Source organism: Dasypus novemcinctus, chromosome 18, assembly GCF_030445035.2.
Source record: "Dasypus novemcinctus isolate mDasNov1 chromosome 18, mDasNov1.1.hap2, whole genome shotgun sequence".
NCBI lineage: Eukaryota > Metazoa > Chordata > Mammalia > Cingulata > Dasypodidae > Dasypus > Dasypus novemcinctus.
In genome coordinates, this window is record NC_080690.1 from 14,829,781 (window position 1) to 14,852,399 (window position 22,619).

At 41.2% G+C, this 22,619-nt stretch overlaps 1 protein-coding gene across 17 annotated transcripts in view; it reads left to right on the plus strand.

Moving 5' to 3' along the window:
* Nucleotides 1-8,857: 8,857 nt before the first annotated feature.
* Nucleotides 8,858-22,619, plus strand: part of WDR59 (WD repeat domain 59) — a 118,002-nt gene continuing 104,240 nt past the window's right edge. For 6 of the 17 annotated variants that reach the window (XM_071209064.1, XM_071209066.1, XM_071209069.1 and 3 more), the window contains exons 1-2: nt 8,933-9,101; nt 14,813-14,856. In XM_071209064.1, the coding sequence (XP_071065165.1) occupies nt 14,842-14,856 (15 nt within the window). In that variant the 5' untranslated portion in view covers nt 8,933-9,101; nt 14,813-14,841. Of the gene's footprint in view, nt 9,102-14,812; nt 14,857-22,619 lie in introns of all 17 variants that reach the window. The other 11 variants (XM_058279709.2, XM_058279710.2, XM_071209071.1 and 8 more) reach the window with 5 other exon arrangements.

Here is a 22,619-nt window from a genome sequence, read left to right on the forward strand (position 1 = left end):
GAAGTCTACTGTGGTCTTCTTGGACCCGCACTGCATAGACTGCTGCCCACACCTACAGCTCCACTCCCACCCCAGGCAGGAGAGAAAGGGGCTTGAAGTTTCATCAGTCTCTCTGGGCAACTACAATCTAGACCTGCACTTGGATTATTCCACATAGCTGTAACTCTGTCCTTACCCCTAGCAAAGGAGAAAGTTGGAAGAAGTTTCATTGGTCTCTGGCACAATGATGGCAGCTTGAGCCTTCACAGCTTACAGCACTAAGTACATCCTTGGCTCCGACTGCACAACCAGCAAGGAAGAAAGGGCAGGAAGCCCTAAACTAAAGAGAGAAACTGCACCCAGAGTAAATACTCTAGTAAGCCAAATGTGAAGACACCAACAAAAAATTACAATGCACACCAAGAAACAAGAAGATGTGACCCAGTTAAAGGAAAAAATAAGCCTCCAGGTGACATAAAGGAGTTGAGACAACTAATCATAATGTTCAAACAAATCTTGATAAATTCAATGAGATGGCTAAAGAGATTAAGGATATTAAGAAGACATTGGATGATCACAAAGAAGAATGTGAAAACATACATAGAAAAATAGCAGACCTTATGGGGATGAAAGGTGCAATAAATGAAATTTTAAATAGTTGGAATTACATAATAGCAGATTTGAGGAGGCAGGAGAAAGGATTGGTGAGCTTGAGGAAATGGTCTCTGAAAGTGAACCTACAAAAGAACAGGTGAAGGAAAGAATGGAAAAAATTGAACAAGGTCTCAGGAAAGTAAATGACAGCAAAAGGCATGGAAACATATGTGTCATGGGTGTCCCAGAAGGAGAAGAGAAGGGAAAAAGGGCAAAAGGAATATTTGAAGAAATAATGGTAGAAAATTTCCCAACCCTATTGAAGGACGTAGATATCCATGTCCAAGAAGCACAACATACTCCCATCAAAAAAATCCAAATAGACCAACTCCAAGACACATATTCATCAGAATGTCAAATGCCAAAGACACAGAGAGAATTCTGAGAATGCAAGAGAAAAGCAATGCAAACCATATGAGGGAAGCGGACTTGGCCCAATGGATAGGGCGTCCATCTACCACATGGGAGGTCCACAGTTCAAACCCCGGGCCTCCTTGACCCGTGTGGAACTGGCCCATGTGCAGTTCTGATGCGCGCAAGGAGTGCCGTGCCACGCGGGGGTGTCTTCCGCGTAGGGGAGCCCCACGCACAAGGAGTGCGCCCCGTAAGGAGAGCCACCCAGCGCGAAAGAAAGTGCAGTCTGCCCAAGAATGGTGCCGCACACATGGAGAGCTGATGCAGCAAGATGATGCAACAAAAAGAAACATAGATTCCCATGCCACTCACAACAACAGAAGCGAACAAAGAGGAACACAAGTGAATGGACACAGAGAATAGATAACTGGGGGAGGGGAGGAAGGGGAGAGAAATAAAATAAAATAAATCTTAAAAAAAAAAAACATGTAAGAGATACCCATTAAGATTAAGTGCTTATTTCTCACCAGAAACCATGGAGGCAAGAAGACAGTGGTCTGATATGTTTAAAATACTGCAAGAGAAAAGCTTCTAACCAAGAATCTTATATCCAGCAAGATTGTCTTTCAAAAATGAGAGTGAGATTAGAATATTTGCAGATAAACAGAATCTGAGAGAATTTCTAAGCAAGAAACCAGATTTTCAGGAAATACTAAAGGGTGTGCTAGAGCCTGAAAAGAAAAGACAGGAGAGAGAGGCCTGGAAGAGAGTCTAGAAATGAAGATTATATCAATAAAAGTAACAAAGTATCAAAAGAATGGTGAAAATAAAATATGACATAAACCTCAAATAGTTAGGAATAAACTTAAGCAACAGTGTAAAGCACTTGTTGTATTCAGAAAACTGTAACTCAATGTTAAAAGAAATTAAAAAAGGCGTAAATAACTGGAAGAACATTCCATGCTCATAGACTGGAAGACTAAATATCATTAAGACATCAAATCCACTCAAATTGAATTACAGATTCAATGCAATCCCGATAAAAATTCCACGAGCATTAAAAAAAAAAATTGAATACACCATCATCAAATTTATTTGGAAGGGTAAGTGGTCCTGAATAGCCAGAAACACCATTAAAAAGGAAAAGTGAACCTTCATCTCCAGACATTAAATCATATTACCTAGCTATAGTGGTAAAAATAGCATGGTGCTGGCCTAAAGACAGACACAATAGACCAATGGAACCAAATTTATGGTTCAGAAGCAGGCCTTCACATATATGGTCAAGTGAGTTTTGACTAGCCTGTCAAACTCACAAGCTTGGGTGAAACACTCCATTGAACAAAAGGTGCTGAAAGAATTGGATATCCTAGCCAAAAGAAAGAAAGATGATCCCTATCTCACACCTTATCCAGAAATGAACTCAAAATGGATAAAAAACCTAAAAATAAAAGCAAGAACCATAAAACTTCTAGAAGAAAATATAGGAAATACCTTCAAGACCTGGTGGTAGGTGGTAGATTCTTATAAAAGGAGGTCTGAGGGGACTACTGATGTTTAACGTATGTAGAAGTTGTAATTAGCTTTGCTGTAAAAGTTTGGAAATGAATAGAGTGGATGGTAACACACAGTGAGTAACAGCTAGTTTATAAATGGGGATGTGACTGAAAATGGTAGTCTATGTATGTAAATGCCAATTGACAGAGTGCTAGAGAATAATCTAGGAATTGAATAGCACAGTAAACCAAGAGGTGGATGGGAATTGTGGTTGATGTTACAGATGCAAGAGTATCCTTTGTGAGCTAGAGGAAATATATATCACTACTGCAGGGTGTTGGGAATGCGGAGAAGCATGGGAAAAATACAGCTGGAGTGAACTATGGACTGTGGATAGCAGTAATAATATAATATTCTTGCATCTATGCCAAAGATGTACTGTGGTGATAATGAGGCAGTATGGAAAATGTGAGCCAATTGTATACTATGGACATGGTAACAATCAGATGATATTATCTTATCTGTAGTAAATGTTCCACCACAGTGTGGTGTGTTGATGGAGGGGTGTTGTTTGGGAATCTGCACATGTGCATGATTGTTTTATAAGTTTACAACTTCTGTCATAAAAAAATATATTTAAAAAATAATAATAGGGTAGGTTGCAGAAAAACACACCAAATGTAAGATAAGGACTATGATTAGTAGTAAGATTTTGACAATATTCTTTCATAATTTGTAACAAACGTCTCATGACAATGCAAGGTATTGGTGATGGGTTGATGTATGGGACCCCTGTATGATGTTATGCATGCTTGCTTTGTAAGTTCACAACTTTTACTATACACTTAATTGTTTATGTATGTTTATATATAAATGATATAAAGATAATAATAGGGTTGGTTGGGGGAAAATACTTCGGTTAGTAGTAATATTTTGACAATGCTCTTTAATTATTAGTAAATGTTTAACAACAATGCAAGTTATTGGTGGTAGGGTGAGTTATGAGAGTCCTTGTGATGTTACACACATTTGTAAGTTCACAACTGTTATTATATACTTATTGTTTATATATGTTTATGTATAAGTGCTATACTTCAATAAATTAATTTTAAAAAAAAGGAATGAAGTATTGACATACTAAAACCTGCATGAACCTTGAAAACATTATGCTAAGTGAAAGAAGGCAGACACAAAACGCCACATACATTATTCCATTGCACTTTTCAGATTACAATCTCTGCCCCACCCCAGAATGAAACTCTTAAAAATATAAAGCTAGGGGAAGCGTATGTGGCTCAAGGAATTGGGCTCCCATCTATCATACAGGAGGTCCAGGTTTCGATACCCAGCACCTCCTGGTGAAGGCAAGCTGGCCCTTGTGGTGAGCCGGCCCGTGTGGTGAGCTGGCCCATGCAGAGTCTGCCTTGTGCAGGAGTGCTGCTCCACGTGGAGTGCTGGTGCAGCAAGATGACACAACAAAAAGAGACACAGAGAAGAGACAATAAGAAATGCAGCAGACCAGGGAGCTGAGGTGGTGCAAGAGAATGATTGCCTCTCCCACTCCAGAAGGTCCTAGGATCGGTTCCTGGAACTGCTTAATGAGAATACAAGCAGACACAGAAGAACACACAATGAATGGACAGAGAGCAGACATGGAGGGAGGGGAAAGAAATAAATAAAGCTTTGGAAAAAAAAGTACAGAGCTAGAAAAGTTCTTCATTCAGTAGCTTGATTCTAAACTTTGCATCTTGAGAGAGTGATTCGTGGCAGAGCAACAAACATTCCCTACAACTGCAGCCTCACATTAGTTTCCCTTTGTCGTTTGTTGCATTGAGTCCCATGTGTGTTTTGCTCCAACTTTCCCTTGTGGGTTCTTTTCCCCTCTTTGGGTAGTTAAAGCCTCTGGGGAGGGTGAAAAGTCATTTTGGAGACTCTCAATGCAAGGAGGTCAGATACAGAAATGACCCCAGCTAGATTTGGGACCTCTGCTTTTTTATCTTCATGTTCTCACTGGCTCTGGGTTAACTGCTTTCCTTCAGCTATGGCTATGAAACAGGGTTAATAAACTACTGACCCCCTTCCAGAATAGTCAGGAGGAAGAGCTAATAAAATTGGTTGCCAGAGCCGTTTGCAAATGTGAGGGTATAACAAGGATGAAAAGCCCCAGTTTTAAACATCTTGGGGAAAAATTAAGTCTGGGATTTGAGCGGTTCAGAATGGAGGAAGCATAATTCATCAGTACCTGTCTACTCCTGGCAAGCGGTGGGAAACCCATAGCCCCTTTCTGTCTGGAGCACCAGAGGGTTGGAATGGAGTCCCATAACTTTAAAGAGAGCCCAAGCACCTCCTCTGAGAGTAGGCTAGTGTTCCCTGGTGGGAAGCTACCTCTCAGATTCCTAAAAGTTCTTAACATTTTTATTGTTTTACTTGAAAAGGGAAAATTTAAACGGAGAAACCAGGGTAATGAACAGCCAAGTACCCATAGCAAGGAGGCGATGTGGATCTGTTCATAAATATTTTTTATTTTTTTATTTTTTATTTTTGATTTTTTCTTTGTCCGTAAATATTCGTTGATTGATCAAAAGAGGGAAATTACCAGTGAGGCTCAGGGCTGGGACCCAAGGTTCCCAGCTGTAAAGGGACAGAATAGGAAACAGAGGACTAGGAAGATAAAGGATCTTGTTCAAATTTGCATGACTATTTCCTGGTAAAAACTAGAGGAGGCTCTGGATTTCTGGGTTTGCTAGGTATGCTGCTTTCCTGTGGTTTGGCTAGCAAGTGACCTTCTGAAGAGACATTGCTTGGTGATAAAGGCCCTGTGACCTGGTCAGCAAATGTGGTTTATTTGACAAGGGACCCCAGCAGACCTCAGTTTCTAATTTAGGCAGGACATTCTCATGTGAATCTCAAAGGTGCACAACAATGAAGAAGCAGCCTGAGAGCTCTAGTTTTAGCTCCAGAGTCCCCTCTCTTTCATGTTGACAGTGTGGGTGGGAAATGGAAAGTGGGGCTGGAGGAGGCAGTTTGAAAGGTGTTCACACTCCCTTTCTTCAAATTCTACCAGGCCCTTTTCACTTTTTAAAGGAAGAAAACATTGAGAGAACAGAGAGCACTAAGAATTTGAAGCCCAAAGTACTTTCTGTGCCTATGAACCGTGACAAGCAGATTTTTGAGAACTAGACAAATATGAACTAAGGAGGTGGGGATGGGGGAGGATTGCAAAATGCTCAGGCAAGGGCAATCCCACTGATTTTGGTGGGAAACAGATCTACAAAACTGTATGCAGAAAGACAGATAGGGGGCTTTGGAACTTATATGTATTTGTCCAAAATAAAACTCAAAAGCCTAAGCATGGCAGTTTATAACTAGCCCTTTCCAACTTTTCCAGCCTTAATTCTTGCTACATCCTGCCATATACCCTAAGTTATAGCCATATTTGACTATTTGCTAGTCACTCATTCAGCAGAGATTTATTAAGCACCTACTATGTACCATACAAAAAGCAAATAAACAATTATGTGGTGTGTTAGATGAATTAATTTATTCATTTATTTTTATGCAATAGTATAAGCATGCATTGGAAGTATTCTTTGCCTTTTCCCTCTCCCTGCTTTTTCAGTCTTTCCTCTTCCATGCCCTTTGAGCTGAGACTCTTCTCTCTAGAACAGTCCATGGACTTTAGGGATGGAAAACTGGGAGGAACTGGGAGGCAGGAAGAAAGGTCATTAGAGAATGAAGGTCAGGGCATAAGGAGTGTTTCAGGGGCCACAGTGTGTGAGAATAGCTAATGGGTGGATGGGAAAGAAAGCAAAGAGGATTTTAAGGAGAATGATTGGTGATTATATGTTCCCTTCCTGGTGTAAAGAATTAAAAGTAAAGACTTTGAATAGTTGTTTTTTTTAGGTAGGGGGATGGGGATTGAACCAGGGACCTCTTATGTGGGAAAAAGATGCTCAACCACTGAGCCACATCAGCTCCCCTTCATTGGCTTTCTCATTTGTTTGCTCGTTGTTTTTGTGTTTAGGCAGCTCTGGGACCCAGCCGGGACCTCCCGTGTGGGAAGCAGGTACTCAACTGCTTGAGCCACATCTGCTCCCTTAAATAGTTTTTGAAATTATTTTGGGTTGCACAGAAGCATCCTTTTGACCTTGACCGCACTCTACTTTTCACATTCATTCATTGGACAATCTTCCTGGAGCATCTAGTATGTTAAGGCACTATGCAGGGCAGAACAAAATGGACCTGGTCCCTGTCCTCCTGAATCTTGAAGATATTAAATAAACAACAAACAAATAATGACTTACAAATTGCGATGCATATTTTGAAGGATGGAAACAGCACCGTGGGAGTCAACCTGGAAACTGTTTTCTGTCTCTGGAACACACCTGGCTCTTCATACATCAGGATCTTTGTTCAAGCTCTTTATGCTAAAATACTTTCCACACTCTACCAAAATCCTGATATTACACTATAAAACTCAAATATCACCTCCTTCAGGAAGCTATTTCAGGTCCCCCACTTAGGGTGTTTTCTCCTGGCACATTGCTTGCAAGTCTATTATAAAACACAATTCGTTCTGCCAAGTGTATTCCTATTGTAGAGCAACCGACTGTCCCAATTTGCCTGGGACTGTAGGGCTTCCCTGGATGCAGGACTTTCAGTGTTAAAACCTGGAGAGTCCCAGGCAAACTGGGACAAATTGGTGACCCTAACCCATTGCCATGTGTGTCTTCTCCCTTATATCCAACACTCCACAAGGGGTTGGACCACACCTCCTTACCTGTATTCATGCAATGACTTGTACACAAAAATAGTGATAATATTAACAACAGCAGCAACAGTAATAGTTTATACTTGAGCATTTACTACATTCCAGGTCCTGTGCTTAGCTCCTCAAAATGACCAAGTAAGGTAGGTCATTTCCCACTTCTGGAAGAAAACTAAGGCTAAGCCACCCCACTTAAGTCAGGGTGGGAATGAAAGGATAGGACTGAAGGGGAACTTAATCATTAAACACCATGCTCTAGCACGGTCATTCTCAATTTCTCTTTTCCTTTTTTTTTTTTTTAATCTCAGAGTCAGGACCTTTTTGCACTCTTAAAAATTATTGAAGGGAAATGGATGTGGCTCATGCAATTGGGCTCCCATTTACCATATAGGAGGTCCAGAGCTTGATACCCAGGGTCTCCTGGTGAAGGCAAGCTGGCCCGTGTGGCGAGCTGGCCCACACAGAGTGCTGCCCCACACAAGGAATGCTGCAGGAATGCTGGCTTGCACGGCGAACTACCCCCATGCAGGAGTGCTGCCCGGTCAGGAGTGCTGTCTTGCATAATAGTGCTGCTCTGCATAGGAGTGCTGTCCTGCATAGGAGTGCTGGCCTACGTGGAGAAATGACACAGCAAGATGATGCAACAAAAAGAGACACAGAGGAGAGACAATAAGAGATGCAGCAGACCAGGGAGTTGAGATGGCACAAGAGAATGATTGCCTCTCTTCCATTCCAGAAGGTCCCAGGATTGGTTCCTGGAACTGCCCAATGAGAATACAAGCAGACACAGAAGAACACACAGCAAGCGGACACAGAGAGCAGACAACGGAGGGACAGGGGAGAAATAAATAAGTAAATCTTTTAAAAAAATTTATTGAGGACCCAAAAAACTTTTATATGGGTTGTATCTACTGATAGTAACTGTATTAGAAATTAAAACAGAATTAAAAATATTTTTCATTATTTATTTAAACATTAATTCATGTTAACATAAATTACCCATCTTTTATTAAATAAACCACTATATTTTCCAAAACAAAAAATTTTAGCGAGAGTGACAAATCTCTTTAATGTCTGGCTTAACAGACAACAGTTGGATTCTCTCATCTGTTACCTGCCTTCTTTTGCAATATGCGTCGTGTAGCTTTTGTATACTGGTGAGAGAATGAGAGTAAAAAAGGGAAAGAGCCTCTTACTATGAGTAGGGAAATGTTTTGCCTTCGAAGACCCTCTGAGAGTGTCACGGAGACCCCCAGGAGTCCCTGGACCATGCTGTGGGAGCCACTGCTGCACTGTATGAAACAATAAATTGTACAGACTTTGCAATGCCTGTACAGCAGGCCTTAGGGGAAGAAGTACCCTTGGGTTTGCGTGAATGTTCCGTTTGGTTTTCTAGACTGGACCTGGGCCTATTATCAGTGACACCTGTGAGAGAGTAAGGTGACAGGGCACGCCTTCCCGCCACCAACCCTACCCGAACAGCACTTCAAGGCCCTTCCAGGCCCTACTCCACCTTGGACTACAATTCCCGGCAGAGCTCGCGGCAAGGGCCTCGAGAAGCGTGGGTGACCGAGGTGAGTGATTTACATGAAAGGGGGAGGGGCTATATTTAGCAGGAGCGGTTCCGTAATTGGAGGAGCCGGGAAGAGGGTGGGAGCCAATGTGTGGGTCAGCCAATGGTTTGCAGTTAGCGGGGGGCGGGGACGAGGCGTGGCAGGGCTGGCTGGCTGCTTGACGCGCTGGGCTCTCGGGAACGCGGGTCTGGGGGCTAGGGCCCCGTCTCCGGGTCGAGGCGATGGCCGCGCGATGGAGCAGCGAGAACGTGGTGGTGGAGTTCCGTGACTCCCAGGTGAGCCGGGGCCGAATGAAGCCTCTGAGCATGCGCCCTGTCCTGGTTCCCCTCCCCCAAGCTCCCGGGTCGGTCCTGGGGGCGGTGGGGAGACCCCAGGGCCTGGCTGTGGAGATAGGCAAGGGCCGATCCCGAGCTGTCAGCCCCGGGAGGGCGAGGGCGGCCTTGATGACCGTTGTGGGCAGTTGGGGTGGCACGGGCGGGGTCTCGGGGCTCTCCTTAGGGGTTCGGGGAGTGGAGTCCACCTTGGGCCCCTGGAGCACGGAGATCGCGCGCGACTGAGTCCTGCGTGGCGGTCTCACCACCGCGGGCGAAGGAGGCGGTGTTTGCCGCCGGGACCGCGCCTTGTGACTTGGGGCAAGTCGCGAAACTTCTCTGAGTCTCAGTTTTGTGGAGTTAACAATTCCTCACGGTGTTTGGGGGCGGAGTAGATGAAAAAGTGCGTGCAGAATGCCTGTTTCATCGCCTGTTTTTAAATGGTTGCCGTCGCTGTCGGTAGTGAGAAATGCCGTGCTGTGATAGAAATGCGGGCCACTGCACGTGTTACCCGCGTTCGAGTCCCAGCCCCGCCCCTAGCCTGTCGTCACCCTCTGCGGGTCAGTTTTCTCACTCGTAGACGCGAGGTAATTGTACCCATCTCGTAGAGTTGGCGTGAGTATTTTATGCGGCTTACATTTAGAAGTCCGAAGAAACGTTAGCACTTAATAGGGATTTTTACTATTTTTCTATTCCGGTTCTCCACCCAGCCTTGTGCCAAGTAGCTTATCTAATATATATATTTTTCTTCTTCCCCTAATTCACGAAAGAACCGTGCAGGATAAGTAGGAGATAGCCCCTTTAACAAATAGGAGAGATGAGGCATACCTCAAGTCACTTGCCCAAGGCCCCACATAATGTTGCCCCACTGGGATTCAAAAGCAGATGTCTGACCCCAGAGCTCCACTTTATTTACGCTGGGGTAGGTAGCACAGCCTGCCATAGGTCTTCCACGATAAATATTGTGTTCCCCCTTCCCCAGCACTTAAGACAGTGCCTTGGTGGGTCTCTTCATTTACTCAACACATATTTGTTGAATGCCCTCGTGTACCAGGCTTTCATTCCCTCGTTTATTCGCCCAGGATTTATTGAGCTCTTACCATGTGGTTTATACTAAACAGAAATTTGAGTTACGATAAGGAGGGTGATGTGGTTTCTTCTTTCTAAAATCCCGTTCCCCATTTTGCCATAAATATTAAGGAGTGGAGGAGCCACCCACCAGTTTGCTCCATGGTGCTCTCTGATTCGCAGCGCCTGCTGAGACTTTGAGCAGCAGCATTGGAATTACCGGTTCTTGAAGCACTTTGCACTGCCAGCATGGTGTCTCTGTGAGACCTGCTCTCCCAAGGGAGGCACTAGACTCCTAGGGAAAAAAGAACCAAATTCCTTTTACCCTTCTTGTTAATTGCTTTCCCTGGGGACTAGGACAGAATCTTGTATTGTGCCTCCAAAACTGCTAATTTGGAAGTGACTAATCTGAACCCTTTAATTCTCACAGAAACCTAGCTAGTCTCACCCCTACTTGCCTAAAGAGATGTAATTGAAGAAACCTGCAGAGAGGGTGCTGCCACATATATTAGAATGTTATGAAGTAGTATCAGATAATTAAACCTAAACAGCAGTTGTCATAGTGAGGGAAGAAAGTAATTTAACTGCCTTGTGGGAGTTTCTGTTTTTCTTTCTGATTCTTCTATTCAGTTGAAAGTGTACCTCTGTGTGAATTAACGTGATTTTGTGGTTGAATCTTGTGACAATTAGGAGGAATGGGAACCTATTTTATTAATTATTCCATTAATTCCATTAATGTAGAAAGGAAAACTTAAAACTCTTCATATTGCCTTTATGGAAAGACTAGAGTGATAAACTTTTTCAAACCACCCATATCTTTTAAAAATATTTTAGATTTTTCAGGGCAAAAACTTTAGTCCAAAAGGTGAAAATCCTTTCTACAGTTTATACAAATGACATGTCTTTTATAAAACAATGCTTTGAGATACTACTGTCCTAATTAGTTGTCAAGAGCCTGGGCTGCTTGGCAGCTACTCTGAAGTGGTCCCTGGAATCATTGGATCAATGTACATCAGCATTACAAGAAAACTTAGAATCTTCTGGAGAACACCATCCAATAGAACTTTCTGTAGTGATGGAAATGTGTCTACTGTGCACTTGAAATGGGACTAGTGTGACTGAGACATTTTTAACATAATTTTAATTAATTGCCATTAAAATTCCCACTGTGGATAATGGTTATAGTACTGGAAAATGCAGTTTTAGGTAATTGGAAGAGTGAAGATTTAATAGTGTCCACTCTCAAGGAGAGGTAAAATGGCAGATTGTGCAGTTAAGAACTAACTCAACAGTATGAGCAAAAATATTACAGAATATAACTATTGTGATGTAAGTAGGAACTGCAGACTCATAGCCAACTGCCTACTTAATATCTCCACTTAGGAATTTGAGAGGTATTTCAAGTCAATATGTCCAAAATGACTGTTCAACTCTCCTTGCACCCTACCTTCTTGCCCCTGGAAGACCCATGCTCCATGATATAGAACATTTCCATCACCCCAAAAAAGTTCCTTTGCCTGCAGTCCCTGAAAATAGCTTCTGTGATTTCTGTAACAAATGGAATCATACTGTGTGTGCCCTTTTGAGTCTGACTCTTTCACTTAACTTTAATACTTTTGAGGTTCCTCTGTGTTGTTGCACATACCAGGTAGTCAGTTCTTTTTTATTGCTGAGTTGTATTCCATTGTATGGATGAGCCACAATTTGTTTTTCATTCACAGTTTTTATGGATGGACCACAGTTTATTTATCTGTTTGGGCTATTTACAGTTTTCAGTGATTGTGAGTAAAACTGCAGGAGCGGATATGGTTTAGGTGGGTTAAGCTTCTGCCTCCCACATGGCAGATCCTGTGTTCAGTTCAGTACCTCCTGAAAAAAACAAAAACAAACCACAAACAAAACAAATGAAAAAACCAGCTCAGGGAAGCTGATGTGGCTTAGTGGTTGAGCACTGACTTCCCACATAGGAGGTCCTGGGTTCAATACCCAGGCCCTGGTACATCAAAAACAAAAACAAAACAACAAAACCTGCTATTAAGGTGATTTTGAAAACGTACATTTGTTCCTATCTTTCCCTTGGTGAAAATCTTTCAACGACTTCTTACTGTGCCTAGAATAATATGTAAATTCCTTGTTTTGGACTGTTCTCTATAGTGGCCTCTGCCTTCTTTTCAGATCACATCTTTTGCCACTTTCTCATCACTTACTATTTGTTTGTTTTAATCTTTCTCCCCTACTACATTGTAAGCTCGCTGAGAATGGAAACAGGTTTTTTTTTTTTTTTAAAGATTTATTTTATTTATTTCTCTCCTCTTCCCCACCCCAGTTGTCTGTTCTCTGTGTCCATTTGCAGTGTGTTCTTCTTTTTGTCTGCTTCTGTTGTCAGTGGCACGGGAATCTGTGTCTCTTTTTGTTGCATCATCTTGTTGTGTCAGCTCTCCTTGTGTGTGGCACCATTCCTGGGCAGGCTGCACTTTTCTTTCGCGCTGGGCGGCTCTCCTTACGGGGCACACTCCTTGCACATGGGGCTCCCCTATGCGGGGAATGGCACCGTACTCCTTGCGAGCATCAGCACTGTGGGCCAGCTCCACATGGGTCAAGGAGGCCTGGGATTTGAGCTGTGGACCTCCCGTATGGTAGACAGATGCCCTATCCACTGGACCAAGTCCGCTTCCTGGAAATAGTTTTTATTGATTGTTTTGTCCAGTGCTTAAAATAGTGCTTAGTATATAGCGGATATTCAACAAATATTTGTTAAATGAATAAATTTTAAAATAAATATATTAATACTATTAAGAGAAATTAGGAAAAAAGTATTTGGGTTTTTACCATTTTAAAAATAAACTTTTTCAATAATAGAAGGGTCTAAGGGTTAAGGGTTCATTGTTTTGTTTTTATTTTTTATGTTTGGAGCAATTAACATGTAAAATAGATTGTGGTGATAAATGCACAACTCTGATTACACTGAGAACTACTGATTGTACACTTTGGATGGATTATACTGTATGTGAATAAAACTGATTTAATTTTAAAAAATCAATAAAAATAAAAAACTTTTACCTTGGAAGAGTTTTAGATTTATAGAAAAATGGGGAAAGTTCCCTCTTTCCCTATATCATTTACCTAATTTTAACATCTTCACATAGTATGGTGTATTTTTTATAATTAATATATTATTATCAAAATCCATACTTTATTCAGACTTCCACAATTGTCATCTAATAACCTTTTTTTCTGTTCCAGGAGCCCATCCAGGATCCCACATAATGTTTTCTCATCATGTCTCCTTAGACTCCTCTTAGACTCTCAGACTTGCCTTGTTTATAATGACCTTGATAGTTTTGAGGAGAATTGGTCAGGTATTTTGAAGAAAGTCCCTCAGTTGGAATTTTATGATTAGACTGGTGTTATGGGTTTTAGGGAGGAAAACCACAGAGTTAAAGTGCCATTCTCATCACGTAGCTTGAATCTGGGATCTCATAATGGGAAGCAGGCACTCAACCACTGAGCTACACCTGCTCCTGGCTAATCACTGTTGCTGTTGACTTTGATCTGGCTCAGGCAGTGTTTGTTAAGTTTCTCCATTGTAAAGTTACATTTTCCCCCATTTCTATACTGTCCTCTTTGGAAGGAAATCTGTATATGCAGTCCAAAGTTAACGGAGTGGGGAGTCATGCTGTACCTCCTTGAAGATTCTTGAAGATTCTTCTGTATAGGAAATTTGTCTCTTCTCGTTCATCTATTTATTTATTTATTTGTTTATTTATTTATTTATTTTAAAGATTTTATTTATTTATTTAATTCCCCCCCTCCCCTGGTTGTCTGTTCTTGGTGTCTGTTTGCTGCGTCTTGTTTCTTTGTCCGCTTCTGTTGTCGTCAGTGGCACGGGAAGTGTGGGCGGCGCCATTCCTGGGCAGGCTGCTCTTTCTTTTCACGCTGGGCGGCTTTCCTAATGGGCGCACTCCTTGCGTGTGGGGCTCCCCCACGCGGGGGACACCCTTGCGTGGCACGGCACTCCTTGTGCTCATCAGCACTGCGCATGGCCAGCTCCACACGGGTCAAGGAGGCCCGGGGTTTGAACCGCGGACCTCCCATATGGTAGACGGACGCCCTAACCACTGGGCCAAAGTCCGTTTCCCTCGTTCATTTATTTATTTAATCATTTGTTTATATAAGAATGGATTCATTGATATTAATTTTATATTTTGTGTTATAATCAAGTACTACTTTCTTTATTCTGTTGCTTAAGTTGTTTCAGCTTTGGCCATGTGTTTCACATGTTTCTCCTGTGTTTCTTTGACATACCTCTGACATTGTGTGTGTGTTTTTAATAGCATTTTCTTACTTTCAGCACTTCTAGGTGCCTCACTCTTACCTTGTATATTTCCTGCTCCAGTCCTAGAATCCTTTCTCCAAGGAACCCTGGTTCCTTTTATTGGAGAGTAGGATTAGAAACCAAAATGTGAGCTCTAGATTTTCTCACTGTTACTGGGATGTCATTTCTTCCAGGCCCTCTCAACTGACAGATCAAAGAGATCAAAGACATATGTATGCACGGCAACTAACATATATTTGTTAATATGTAAATATTTCTTTTTTTTTTTAAGGAGGTACCGGGGACTGAACCCAGGACCTCATGCATGTAAAGCAGGTACTCAACCATTGATCTATACCTATTTCCCTGTAAATATTTCTTTATGTAATCATCTGTGTTAATATTAAACTGAAAATGAGTACATACTAATGCTTCCATGTCTAATCATTTATCACATGGATCATTTTAGCCTCCTCCCCTTGTTTATCTTTATATATTTTTTTTAGAGATTTATTATTTATTTCTCCCTTCCCCTCATTGTTTGCACTTACTGCCTTTTCTCTGTATCTGTTCATTGTTTGCTGGTCTTCTTTTCAGGAGGCACTGGGAACTGAGTGCAGGACCTCTCATGTGGAGTGTGGTGCCCACTGGCTTGAGCCACCCCCCCCTTCTTCCCACTTGTGTCTTTCATTGTGTTTCCTTATTGTGTCTTTTCATTGCGTCATCTTGTTGCGTCTTTTCATTGCGTTATCCTGTTGCATCAGCTCACCGTGTCAGCCTGTCATGTCAGCTTGCTGTCTTCTTTAGGAGGTACCAGGAACCAAACCCAGGACTTCCTTGTGGTAGGCAGGTGCCCAACTGTATAAGCCACATTTGCTTCCCTGATTGCTTATCTTTAACCTTCCACTTCAGCAGTCAGAAACCCGTCTACCAATCTCCATTGATTTACTTAATTGTTCATTTCCAGTGTACATGCATAAATGTTTCACAATTAATTTGTACACATGTAAGAAACTACTTCAGCCTTTTTAGTCTCACAAATTTCATTCAGATTTTCACCTTTCTCAAGTTTCATTTTTCCACATTCTGGTCTAGTGTATGTGAGTCATTCTTTTATTTTTTTAATTTTTTTATTTTTTTTAAAGATTTATTTTTATTTATTTATTTCCCCTCCCCTCCCCCGGTTGTCTGTTTTCTGTGTCTTTTTGCTGCGTCTTGTTTCTTGTTTCTTTGTCCGCTTCTGTTGTCGGCAGCGGCACGGGAAGTGTGGGCGGCGCCATTCCTGGGCAGGCTGCTCCCTCCTTCGCGCTGGGCGGCTCTCCTTATGGGTGCACTCCTTGCGCGTGGGGCTCCCCTACGCGGGGGACACCCTGCGTGTCGTGGCACTCCTTGCGCGCATCAGCACTGCGCATGGGCCAGCTCCAGGAGCTGGGTCAAGGAGGCCCGGGGCTTGAACCGCGGGCCTCCCATGTGGTAGACGGACGCCCTAACCACTGGGCCAAAGTCCGTTTCCCCCTGAGTCATTCTTTTAATCACATTTTAAAACACTTTGCCTTAAAAGTTGTTTTATTACTGAATATATCATCCATATGAATAATATAGATGCCAGGAATAGAAAGAATAATAATAAAATGTACTCTCCACATAGCTTAAGGAATAGACCATTCCCATTTTAAAGCCCCAGATGCCTTCCCTCAGAACATCTGTCTTCCCTGTAGAAATGCAACTGCCCTGAAATTTCAGATTAATCATTTCCTTGTTTTTTGTTACAGGTTTTCCAAACACATACACACACATGCGATATTTTGTTTCATTTTGTCTGTTTCTGACCGTTATATAACTGGAATCATGTGGCAGTGTTCTGTGACTTGCTTTTTTGCCCATTATTTTTGAAATTCATATCCATGTGATTACTATTGCTATAATTCTCTAATATCTTTGTGAAGTAGTGTTCCATTGTATGAATGTGCCACAGTTTGTTTATCCATCGTGATTACATATTTGGGTTTTTTTCCAGTTTTTCAAATTATAGATATTATTATACCATGAACACGGTGTATTTTAAATAGTAGAATTCCTGGGTTATGGGATGTGCATATTATTCAGCTTTGTCAGAAAATGTCAAGTTATTTTCCAGAGAGGTTGGAAATTTGTACTCCCAGAAGTAGTGCTTAAAGAGCTAATGGTTCATAACCTCACCAACACTTGGTGTTATCAGACATTTAAATTTCTGATCCTTCAGCAAATTAAAAAAAAATTTCTTTGTGCCAGACTCTGTGAATATAGCTGTGAACAAAACAGACAGAAATCCCTGTCAGGATCACACTCTCGTCCTTTAAGATTTTTACCTGTCTGGAACATATGAAATGGTCTGTTATTTTGGGTTTTAAGATGTTTTTATGACCTCTCTCTTGTAATCTGTTAATGTGGTGATTCATACTATATTTACATGTTTCCAGAGCAATCCAGCTTTGGTCTCTGTTTTTCTAGTTTCATTTAAAAAACTATTAGGGCTGTTTCTCTTGGAAGTGATTAATTAGGATGTGAATGCTGCAGATTATTTGTTTCCTAGAACACTTAATAGGGAGATGTTATAATGAATGGGAAGAGCATTGTATAGAAAGAGGTTTAGAATTCTGTGCTAGACTGCCTGGGTTAGGAGCCAGGTTATGCTACTTGTCTGCCCTGTTATCTGTTATTTTACTTTTCTAAGCTTCAGTTTTTTTCATTCATAAAATTAATAATGAGATAATATGTTGGGGGTCTTCAAGCCCACCCAGGTATTATGATTTGCTAGGAGGATTGACAGCATCAGAATATAATCATATTTATTGTTAAGATTTATTTACGCCAAAGGATGAGAAGCAAAATCAGCAAAGGGAAAGGCACATGGGATAAAGTCTGGAGGAAACCACACACAAGCTTCCAAGAGTCTTCTCCCACCCAGGACATATTTAATTCTTCCAACTCTGAATTGTGACAACACTTGTAAAATGTTGTCTACTAGGGAAGCTTATTAGACATCACTAAGGGCTTTTATTTGGGGCTGGTCATGTAGGCACCCTCTTCTAGCATGTACCAGACTTGTAAACTCTCAAAAGGAAAGCTGGTGTTCAGCATAAACTACATTGTATAAACCAGGGGTTCTTAACAAGGGGTTCATGAGCTTGAACTTAAATTAAAAAAATTTAAATTCCTGTGGGAACATGTTGGTGCAGGTGTGATACTTTATTAAATAATATACAGTATAGTGTGGCCTTAGTAAGGGTCTGTGGTTTTCACCTGACTGGCAAACGGGTCCATGGAACAAAAAAGTTAAGAACCCCTGAAACAGTTTAGGCACAGTGAGCTACTCTTATCAGTTAGGGAATGGTGGGAACCCTGCCAAAATGCAAGTTCTCAGCCAAGGGCCAACCTTGCAAGGAGACATTTCTAAGTATAGCGGTCTCAGACCTGCTGTGATAACTCTGCATACTACCTCATGGAGTTGCTGTGAGGATTAAATGAGATAATCAGTGTAGAGCACTTTGCACAGTTGTTAGCGTATGTTAAGTGCTCAATAAACATTGCTTATTATCCTATTAGAAAAATTGCTTAAGGAAACAACAAACTTGGCCTAACAATGACAGTTAATAGACTCAGGGAGCTGAAAGGACCTTTAGAAGATGTCTACCTTCTTATTTCACACATGAGCAACCTGAGACTCAGAAAGATTGAATGTTTTACCTAGTGATATCCACTATGTACCATTTTAGGTAACAATGTTCCCATTTTAAAAGGGGAGATTTCCCCAGAAACATCTGTGGCATTTTGAAATTGTTTTAGGAATACCAAAAAGAGAAAGATTGTGTTTTCCAAAGAATCCATTCCTGTGGGCTTGAGACTCTTTTGATTGGACTAAGCCAGCGATGTGTGACTTAAGTCTAGTCTCCGTCCACCCCCTTACTGGGTCTGATATAAATGGAAACAGAAAGCCATGCAGAAAAAGGAAGTCACCATATTTGATCCTGCACTGTGAGAGAAAGGACTCTAGTTTCGCCCACAGCTGAGCTGTGAGGAGAGAAGCCCCCAAGAGGCTCAAAGATTTGAGGCCCTGGGAGAGATGAGCCCTATGCAGCTGAACTCGGGAAGAAAGTAGAGCAGCCAAGACTGATAGAGGAGGCCCCATAAGAGACCAGCCCTAAGCCTGGTTGTCCTCAGCTGAGCTCCAGGAGAGGGTAGATTCTGGAGGAGAAGGCAGAGACCTCAGCAGAGATGGGTGGTTGTCTTTCTTCACCACATGGCAGCTGACTTCATTGAGAAAGCATCTGTGCAGGTGCATTGTTTGGGCATTTCACAGCCTCCGGACTATAAGGTTTTACCCCAAATAACTCTCCATTATAAAAGCTAACTCATTTCTGGTACTTTGCATCAGCAGCCCTGTGGCAAACTAAAACTACAACCCTTTGTGCTGAGTGTTTTAACAAGAGCCTTGAATAGATAACCTCTATCTAGTAAGCTTTAGAAAAGGATGGTTCACAAACAGCGGGTGCAGCCGGTGTCTGTCCCTAATTTAATGAGATTGGATCTTGTCATTTGAAATGGCCTGATCTTTTCTCTATCAGTGAGTTTCAGCTTGTGGTTTTATTCTGTGAAATCTGATAATGCATACATTTTACTCTTTGCTCAGGCCTGTGACAAACTGGTATTAGGGGAGCTGACCTAGCTCAGATCTGCATTGATTGAATGTTTTCACTTTGCAGCTCTTGGAAGGATAAATAGGCAAAGTGCTTTCATTTTTTAGAACAGCTCTTTCTAATTTATCTAGGATTGAAAGAGGAAGAGTTGATTTCTTTCCTGGTCACTTCAAATAAACAAACCCTAGTTTTGTTTCATAGACTGCAAAGGTCTCTATGGAGGCTTGCCTTTGCATTGAATCAGGGTTGAAAGATAATCCTATGAAAGCTGTATTATGAATTCTTCCCAGATAGATCAGCTTTCTAAAAAGACCTTTGTGTTTGTCCCGAAATGTAACTATAAATCCAGAATGAATTTGTAATGCAATTCATCCCAATGTCATTTGACAATTATAAAGTGTCAAAGTCTTGTTTTGTAAAAGATGAAAATATTATAGTATAAGCTCTTTTTTGGTGAAAGTCTCATTGAGATATAATTCACATATAATACAATTCACCTACTTAAGTGTACAATTGAGTGCTTTTTGTATAGTTACAGAGTGTGCAACCATCCCCATAATCATTTTTAAAACATTTTCATTGCCCCTAGAAGAAACCCTGTAACCATGTACCTTTAACACCAACCAATCCTTCCAGCCCACATTCCCTTGCCAGCCCTAATCTGCTTTCTGTTTTTATAGATTTGCCTATTCTAGATATTTTATATAAATGGAATTATACAATATGTGATCTTTGTGACAGGTTTCTTTCATTCAGGTTAATACTTCTTAAAAAAAGATATTTTTATTTTTAAAGATGCTTTAGATTACATAAATGTTACCTCAGAGATATAGGGGATTGGGAGTGGATGTGGCTCAAGTGGTTGAGCACCTGCCTCCCACATTGGAGGTTCCAGTTTTGGTTTCTAGTGCCTCCTGAGAAAAATGAAAACAGACAACAAGCAAAACAAATGAAAAAATCAGCTCAGGGAAACTGATGTGGCTCAGTGGTTGAGTGCCAGCTTTTCACATAATGAGGTACTGGGTTCAATCCCCGGCCCCTGGTACCTCAGAAAAAAAAAAAGAAAAAAAGATATAGGGGATTCCCATATACCCCATCCCTTCCCCCATAAACACTTTCCCACATTAACAACATCTTTGATTAGTGTGATACATTTGTTAAAGTTGTTCTACATATATTGAAGCATTGCTACTAACCTTGGAGTATAGTTTACATTATAGTTTACACTTTGCCTTGCACAATTTTATAGGTTTTGACAAAATGTATAAAGGCCTGTATCTGTCATTATAATGTCATGCAGGACAATTCCAATGTCCCAAAAATGTTCCCTTGTTACACCAATTTTTCTTTCCCTTTTCTCAAAACCTCTCGTGGTCACTGCCTTTATATCAATGATGAAAGTTCTTCCATTGCTGGAATAATAATAAGTCTATAATAGAATACTAATAAGTCTAGTTTAGTTTCATTGTTCATTCCCCAATCTTGAGGATTTTGGGATGGTGTGCCTGCTCTGTTTCTAATTGAGAGGGGGCTTAGATCCGATGGGGCAGATAGATGTAATTGTCTCATAGTTGCAGACACTCTCTGTTCCTTGGGTGGGTGTTGTCTATCATCTTCTCCTTGTTAGTTGTCCTGGGTGAGTCCAGTGAACTGGAGAGTAGGTGTTGCAGCTCTGCTGAGATTCAGGGCTGAACTGGCACATGAACAAATGGAAGATTTAAGTCTCTGGGATTTATATTTAACAAGTATAGTGCTAACTATAGGTTCAAATGAAAGGGGCAGAAGAGCCATGTGTAGGGAAACTATAAATGAGTCTAACTCAGTTACATTGGGGTACATAAATTCAAAGTAAGGCCCACTGACTGGGTGCCTAATTCCTGCCCTGCCTATAGTGTCTAGACATCTCTAGAACCTTCAGGAGCCCCACTGTTTGAGGCACTGTTCACTGTGGCAGTCAGTGAGATCCTGCTGAGATGTGCATAAGCATAACCTCTGGAATGACCTCCCAACTCACTCTCTTAGCTATACAAACTTGTTTGTATTTAATATTTCCCCCTTTTGGTCAAGGTCTTTTTCCAGATGCATTGCTATTTGGTACTTGGTAATAATCCCTCGGTGCTAGAGAGTCTCATCCCTGGGAGTGTTCCATGCCAGGGGAAAATAGTGCACTTATATGCTGGGTTTGGCTTAGAGGCCACATTTGAGCAACAAGGAGGCTTTCAGGAGGTAGCTCTTAGGCAATATATAATACTAGGGTGAGTTTCAGTTTCACTAGAAAAAGTTCATAAGTACAGCCCTCAATATCAATGGTCTGCCGTAATGGTTTGTCCTCCTTTGGTAGATACTGCCCATATACTCACATTCTTGCCACTGTATTAGAGAATGTAACAGGAATCCTCAGGATTGGAATTTAGTGTTCTTTCAATTATTGTGTGGGACTCCACCTACCCAGACGATGCTCCATGCTTGCTTGAACATATTCATATGCCATAAAGGTATGCTCCAGGTACACCCCTCCCCACACAACCCCCTATGACCAACACCCCGCACCAGTGATCCTTCCCTGCCACAGTTGTGACCCTTCTGTGACCCAAAACTTCCCCAAAACAAAGCCAAAAAATAATCAAGTAAAATTAATAAGGAAATACAATAATAATAATTTAAGAATTTAAATAAAATTTTTTATATATGGTCTTTAATCACTGTAAGTTCTTTTATTTTTTATGTACAGTGACAATTTCTTCCGTATGTTCCTCCATTGTCTTGTTTTCTTTGTTTTTTGTTTTTTACTTTATCTTCAAAGAAGCTTTAGGTTACAAAAAAGTCACATAGAAAATATAGGGGATTCCCATATACCCAATGCCCTCCCCTCTCTCACCCTCTCCTATTAATAACAATTTACATATGAATGGTATATTTGTTAAAATTGTACAGATATAAAAGCATTGCTACCAACCATTGTCTATGGTTTACATTATGGTTTACATTTTACACCATATACTTTGATATGTTTTGATGAAATTTAAAATGGCCTGTATCCCTTATTGCAAGATCGTGCAGAGTAATTCTAATGCCCTAAAAATGTCCTATATTTTATCTATTCTGTTCTTCCCTACCCCTCCCTTTGGAACATGGTAACCACTAAGTTTCAGTTTTTCAAAAATAATGTTCATGATTACTTGCAATAATATTGAGGGCTCGACATATTGGTCTGTTTTCTTTTATTGGCACTTCTGTGTTCTCAAGAGATTCTTCCCCTCTGAGAACATAGCAGGACTCTCCAGGATGGGAGTTTAATATTTTCTTATTTATTGTGTAGGTCTCTACCCACTGAGATAACACACTATGACAAGATGAACACTTCCATTTTCCATAGAGACATGCCCCAGGTGTGTCCTATCCTCCATATTACCCCACTGCTGA